The sequence below is a fragment of the Myotis davidii genome, unplaced genomic scaffold (assembly GCF_000327345.1).
Source record: "Myotis davidii unplaced genomic scaffold, ASM32734v1 scaffold807, whole genome shotgun sequence".
NCBI lineage: Eukaryota > Metazoa > Chordata > Mammalia > Chiroptera > Vespertilionidae > Myotis > Myotis davidii.
In genome coordinates, this window is record NW_006298272.1 from 2,375,899 (window position 1) to 2,383,110 (window position 7,212).

General features: G+C 59.1%; 1 protein-coding gene across 1 annotated transcript in view; it reads left to right on the plus strand.

Annotated features, from left to right (window-relative positions):
• Positions 1 to 3,749, plus strand: part of AGPAT5 (1-acylglycerol-3-phosphate O-acyltransferase 5) — a 35,770-nt gene extending 32,021 nt beyond the window's left edge. The window contains exons 7-8 of the mRNA XM_015570588.1: positions 3,116 to 3,190; positions 3,600 to 3,749. Coding sequence (XP_015426074.1) covers positions 3,116 to 3,190; positions 3,600 to 3,689 — 165 coding nt within the window. The 3' untranslated portion in view covers positions 3,690 to 3,749. The remainder of the gene's footprint in view (positions 1 to 3,115; positions 3,191 to 3,599) is intronic.
• The last annotated feature ends 3,463 nt before the right edge of the window (positions 3,750 to 7,212 follow it).

A 7,212-nucleotide genomic window follows, 5' to 3' on the forward strand; every position in this document is an offset into this window, starting at 1 on the left:
CCCAGGGGAGCGGAAGGAGGCCTGCCCGGCCGTCTGTCCTTCCCTCCCGGCCCCGCCCGCCGGCCGCAGAGATGGACAGTGTGGTCCTGGGGGGACACCGTCCCTCGAGCCCTCAGCCTCCGGGAGGACGGGAGAGGCCGCCTGCGGATTGTCTCGCTAAAGACAACACGTTTCCCCAGCACTTTCCTGGGCACGACCTTGGGTATTTTCCTTGGCCGGGCACCAACACAGCTCAGCTCGCCTGGAGGGGGAGGGAGTGAAGCTGTTAGCAATTCTCAGAGAAAAGGGGGGGCGGGTGGCTCAAGCAAAACCCCAGGGCAAGGCCTCTGAGAGGTAGGCCTGGTCCAGGCCCCGCCATGCCTCCTGGTCCCAATGCTTGTCCCCCTTCCCCCCAGGCCTCCTCCCCTGCCCCCACCCCCACCTCCCAGCCCTCCTACCCGGCCCCCTCGGATAGGCTGGGACCAGCACTGTTCCCTGTGGGCCCCCAGCCACCAGCCGATTGGTCGGTTAGGTTTGTTTATATGCTTATTTCAAAGGGCCCATCTGAGCCACTGGGTGATCCAGGGCCTGTTTGCTCGTTTCTTTAATCGACTTTATTTTCTCAGAGTTTTAGGTTCACAGCCACACGGAGAGGAAGGAGCAGAGGCTTCCCACGTCCACAGCCGCCATCACAGGCCACACGGAGCAGTTTCCCTCCCCACGCCCTCCGGGCTCGGCGAGCTCGCCCCTCCCCCCATGGCCACCTGCCTGTCCCTGTCCCGTCCCCAAGGTCTGTCTGTCCCAGGACGTCACGTGGTATGTGGCCTTTCGGATTGGCCTCTGTCCCTTGGTCACAGGCATTCGGGTTCCTCGCGGCGTTTCATGCTCGAGAACTACCTTCCTGAGCTGAGTGGCGTCCGGGGGCCGGGACGGGCGGCAGCGTCCCTGCTGAAGGAGGTCTGGTTGTTGCAAGTTCTGTCATCAGGGGGAAGCTGCTACAAACATCCAGGGGCAGGGTTTTAGGTTTTTTAAAATATATTTTTATTGACTTCAGAGAGGAAGGGAGAGGGAGAGAGCAAGAGAAACATCAATGATGAGAGAGAACCACTCATCAGCTGCCTCCTGCACGCCCCCGACTGGGAATCGAGCCCACAACCAGGGCACATGCCCTGACCGGGAATCGAACCCTGACCTCCTGGTTCATAGGTCGACGCTCAACCCCTGGGCCACGCCGGCCGGGCCATGTGCAGGTTTTTGTGTGGACACGGCTTTTCCACTCCTTGGAATAAATACTGATGCTGGGTTGCTGGGTTGCAGGGTAAGGGTAGGTTTAACTTGTCAGAGTCGGCCCTGCTGTCTCCCAAGGTGGCTGCGCCCCGCCTGGTGGTGAGTGGGGCTCCCGCTGTTCCCCGTCCTCGCCAGCGCTGGGTGCTGCCATGTTCCTGGTTCGGGGGTCCTGACAGGTGTGCGGTGCTGCCGCGGCTGCTTGGTTTGCATTTCCCGGAGGGCACAGGCTGCCCAGTGTCTTCTCACAAGTCTTTGCCTCGAAGGCATCTCCTTCCCCTGCGAGGACAGCGTCCCTGCAGCACCCAGGCCTGGCCTCACCCCCAGCCCCAGCCCTCAGCTTCCTGAGGGCCCAGCCCGGGCTCCTGTCTGCTCCCCCTTGGGTCGGAGGTTGGCCTGAGGAGCCCGGCACAGCAGGGCACGAGCCGTCTGCTGTGGGATCACCACCCTCCCCGAGCCCTGAGCTCCTCGTCTGTGAAATGGAGGAAAGGACAGGGCCTCCTTTCGAGAGGTTTCCCGAGTAGCCAATGTGCCAACACACCCTGTATGCACCACATGCTGGAATATGCGGCACAATCCGGCACGTGGGGCTCTCGTAGAGGAGATGAGCTGTGGCGATGATGATTGATGATGGATTATTCCATGTGCTGCGTGGAGGAAGGCCCGACCCCGTGACCCAGAGAAGAGCTGAGCCAAGACAGGGCCGCCGAGAGGTGCTGCCCACACACCAGGGTGCCTCCTTGCTGTGCTTCAGGAGGAGTGTTTTTTTTCTGAAATGGGTGCCTGGGAGTTTGGGAGCGAAACGTGGAAAAGGAAAGTGAAAAGAAACGGACCCCACCAGGGTGGCCGCCCGATACATTCCACCTCCCACCGAGAGCGTTTGGCTGGAAAAACACAGTCACCGTGAAGTAAATTTAGATGCAGAGAAGTGACCGCACGTTGGGCCCTCACCCAGGAGTCACGCTGGTCCGCGGCGAAGGGGTCAACGTGGAAGCCGAGGTCCGGGCCCTGGCCCGGCCTGCCCTCCTTCCTCAGCCGCTCACGCAGACAATGACTGGCCCTGGACCAGGCCCAGCGAGACCTTGTTTAGCGCGCTTCCTGCCCACTTCACCGGCACAAACAGCTATTCTGGGTTTGGGCTGCTCTCCAAGTTGGGTTACATGACGGTAAACAAGTTTTTTTGGGTGAGTGAAGTTTTAACTGGGCACTTCGCAAAACACTTTAAAAAAGATGATTTGGAGAAACGATTAAGTGGAGTGAGAGACGCACACGGGGCTGTGGAAACGTTCTCTGCCGCTCTGTTTACACTTGGCACCGGGGGAGCCCTGGGACCTGTTTCCGACCAATCGTGAATGTTTCCCAGGGACCCGGGGCTTTCTTCTGGAGGCGAGCGGTAATTGCCCATCTTTTTTTGAGGATAAAAATGGAAAGTGAAAAGTTCAAGGAGTCCGTGAGCTGCTTGACTCTGCTGAGACATTCATCAGGATGTACCCGGCTGCCCGGCTAAGGGAGGCCACAGACGCCGAAGACGTGAATTCGCCCGAGGGACAGGCGCAAGGATGGCTCCCATGTCCCCCGTAAATCTGCCGGGTGCGCCCGGCTCTCCGACTCCAACACAGTTCTCATGAGAACACCGTGTTCTCCACACAGCCCCGTGCTCCCCGTGGGAACCGGCGGGCTCGCCAGGGCACACGGGGTCACGCTGTGGTTTATTTATTACAATTTTCTCAGTAGATGCATCACGGCCCACTGACTGTGGGCAGGCCTCCCCGAGGATGAAGGAAAACACGGAGCGGCACGCCAGAGGCCTGAACCAGAAAAATAACTGTCACCTTTTCTTGCTTTTTTTTAGGAGAAAGTTCTATGCCAGCTGCTCCCGACAGACTTCAGCCAGGGCAGTCGGCTATTTGCTGGGAAAATGCAGGAGGTACCATACGCCCTGCCAGGCCTTTGGCGCGTCCCGCGGTCCGGCCACGCCGGTGTGCATGTGGGTGACCCAGAGCAGCCACCTGAGCACCCCGCCTCCCCCCCAGGCTGATGCTGAAAAGGTGAGGATGGAGCCTCCAATGGGAGGCTGGGCCGCCTGGCTGACGAGGGGCGAGAGCGCCACCTGCCGGCGCCCGGGCAGGGAGCCCTGGCTTTGATATGGATGCGGAGGGGATCAGGGAGATCACATTGGCCTCAGTCTGAAAGCATAAGGCCTGCCTCCAGGCACCCCGTCAGTGCAGAGCCCCGCCAGAGCGAGAGCGTCCACTGTGAGAGCAGCAAGGCCGTGGCCCCTGATGCGTTGCTGTCAGGGCGACGTGGGTCTCCTTCCCCGAACCCGCCGTTCACAGCTGGGAGTCGTGGATGAGGTGGGAGAAGAAGGAACAAACCCAAGTCGAAGGGAAGCCGGTGAGGCTCTGGGCGGGGGTTGTTGGAAATAAAGGCCAGAATCCCGAGGCCCCCCCACCCCCCGTCCCCAACAGTTCAGCCTGGGCTTCGTCCTCCGGGCTCCGTTTTCATTGATTTTCAGAGAGAAAGAGGAAGAGGGAGAGAGAGAAACAGTGATGAGAGAGAATCATTGTTCGGCTGCCTCCTGCACCCCTCACTGGGAATCAAGCCCACAACCCGGCCATGTGCCCTGACCGGGAATCAAACCCGGGACCTGCTGGCTCATAGGTTGAGGCTCAACCCCTGAGCCACGCCAGCGGGGCTGAAACGCTCCATCTTTTAACATAAGTTAGAGACAAACCATCGCCAGCACGTGCGGTCGCCGTGACAACCTCCCTTATCCTGGCTGCGGTGTTGGCGTGCTGTGTTCTCTTAGCTGCAGCTGAGTGGGCACCCGAAGAACAAAAGCCATGTTTGTCATTCTGCTCCCTCCCCCCTGTCTGCCGCCCCACAGCGAACTCCAGCTGGAAGGACCGTGTTCCACGAGTCCAGACCCAGTTACGATGGAAACCCTGACAGGCCAGGCGGTGATCGCCCTCCTGCCACAGGCATGAGTCTCTGTGGCTGGTCATGGGTTTTTCCGTCGTCATTTTCCACGGGGCCTCCTCCCAAGAGGTCATTTAAGCCTGGGTTGCAGCGTTGCCTGCCCGGGGCCTTCAAGCTGAGGGTCTGTGACTTTGGCGGCCAGTACCCGCGGGGTCGTCCGTCAGACTGACTTCTACAGCCTGTGGGTGGGGTGGGGCTGGTTCCAGAGCCATGGTCTCCCAGGTTTGTAACTACGCATCCCCTCTCCTCGCTGGCTGGGCGGCTGCGTGAGGGAGGGAGTGAGTGCCGCTCACAGGTCTCAGGCGACAGCCACCCTGCGGGGCCTGAGGCCCTTGTTTGGGCCGACTCCTCACGTCCAGCATCCCTCCCGGCGCTGGGCACACGGGGCCGACACCGCTCAAGATGCTGTGGGAAGTTGAATCCAGTAGATTGTGTGATTTTTTGTGGAGCCTGTTACAGATGTCCCCCCTTTCCCTCCTGCCCTCCCTCTCCCCAGCTCCCCCCTCCGCCCCCCACCTTCACCACATCGCTGTCTGTGTCCGTGGGCCATGCATATGTGCATATATGTTCTCTGGTACCCCACCCCCCCATGTCAGTCTTCCCTGCCATCCATACCTCTGGTCCTCCTGTTCGTCAGTGTATTGGGTTCATTAGATTCCACACCTGAGTGAGATCGTGCGATATTTGTCTCTCTATTTTAAAGACAGCAACCGGACTAAGGCTCAAAGGAGAATCCTCGCTTGGCGCCGAAAGACCTCCGTGTCCTCACATTTAGTGGAGACGGGGCCCGGGACGCGGGAGGAATGCGACATCCTCCCGCCTGGCCTCGTGAGGAACCAAGCCGACGCCCCCGCGCGGCAGGCTCCGCGGCCCCTGGACTTGGGCAGCCTGAGCAGACGAGGCATGGGTCTGATTCCCAGTCAGGGCACATACCTGGGTGGCAGGTTCGGTCTCCGGTTGGGACACGTACAGGAGGCAGTCAATCGACGTTTCTCTCTCTCCCTTCAGCGAGCATATCCTCGGGTGAGAACCGAGGAAAACAAGAGAGCCATCAGAGAGCTCTGTTCCTGTCTCCACCCCATGAGGACACAGGAGAAGGGGGCCTCTGCCAGAAAGGAGCCCCCAGGAGCCGAACCTCTGGGACCTTGATCCTGGCCTCCAGCCTCAGAGCCGTGAGAAACAAGCACTGCTGTTTCACCCCCATCTGTGGTCTTTGGTGACAACACCCACATTCATGATGAGAGCTTTGCGCCAGGCCCTGTGCGGGGCTCGGCTAGATGTTCAAACCTTGGTGTAAAGGTACCACAGCTTTTTACATGATGCCGAGTGAGATAAGCCAGTCAGAGAAGACAAGTGTCACAGGATCTCACTCGTGGGGAATCTAAGTGACAGTTAAAATGGATGAACAAACTAGATCCAGAGACTTGGAAGCAGGGAACAGAGTGCGGACTCTCCGAGGGAAGGCGGGGGAGGGTGACCTTTAAGCCATGGGCACAGACAATAGGGCGGTGAAGGCCTGGGTGGGGCGGGCTGGGAGGGGTCAATAGGGGAAAAGGGGGCATCTGTAATACTTTCAACAATAAAGATAGAAAAAAGGATTTGCAGCCCTTCACTCGCCTTTGAGGGGGCTCATTCACATTTAGGAAGAGGGTACCAGAGGGCAAAGAGCTGTGGGGTACCAGCCTGGGCGGGGGGCACAGGGGCACAGGGGGGGCGGGGAGTTGAGGAAGGCCCCCAGGAGGTGGTGGTGGAGTTGAGCTTTGGAGGACGAAAGGGGGCGTAGGGTCTGTGGGAATCGGAGTCCGAGAGAGAGCCAGCTTCCTGCCTGGGGAGGAGGGTGGGAGGAACCACTATCCCACACAGCTCAGTGCGACTCGCTCAGGATGGATTTTGTTCTGTCGGCAAACCCTCCTTCCTTCCCATCGGCCTGTTGTGCAAAGGCTCCCAGCCAACGCTGTCAACTGGCTATGTGGTTGGCAACACAACACAGCACAACACAACACAACACAACACAACACACAATGCAACGCAACACAATGCAACACATAACACAATTAGCTGGTGATATGCATTTGCTCCTAGCCTGTGTGAGCCGGGCACAGCCCCGTGGGGGCCTGGGTATCGTCCCTGAACACAGAGGGGTTTGGAAAAGGTCAAAAGGGTCCCCAGCCCCCAGCCCCTCCCCCGTGTGTGTGTGTGTGTGTGTGTGTACTGTCTTCCACTTGGCGGGTCCTGATGGGATGTCCTCAAGGAAGGACTTGCAGAAACGAGGGAAAGACTGACCCACACTCCAGGGAAGAGCTAGGAAGACAGGGAGCAGGAGGGGAGGGGGGCCTTAACTCCTTGTTGAATGAGCTTACATCACGGTATCTCCTGTCACAGGGAGCGAGAGCCACGCGGGGAGATGAAGGGAAGGTGCAGAGGCCGCAGGAGCAGCCTGGCCGGGACCTGCTGCCTGGCCGCAGGAGGCTGTGCGTGGAGCTGAATAGTGGCCTCGGGGGAGTCTTTGAGTGACAGCTGCCTCCTCAGATGGTTGATGATCAGCCTACCTTTCTCATCCTCTTCCAGGAAGGGCGATGATCTCACCTCGATCCTCATAAAGGAATGTGGTTTGGACACTTTTTCAGCCAGGCTGGCGTGGCTCAGGGTTGAGCGTCAACCTATGAACCAGGAGGTCGCGGGTTGATTCCCGGTCAGGACTCAATGCCCAGTACGGGGTGTGCAGGAGGCAGACAACTGATGTTCCTCTCCCTTCATCCCTCCCCCTTCCTCTCTCTAAAAATCAATAAAAACATATTTAAAATGAAAGGATACTTTCTTATAAGGAGCAAAGCATAATCGCTCTGCCAGGAGCAGCGAACTGTCACAAGAACCCAGAAGAACCCAGGACTCTGTGTCACCTGGGGCTTCCGAGAAGATGCAGGGACCTGCAGTTCACAGCAGGGAGCAGCCGCCTGGAGGGAGCCTCCC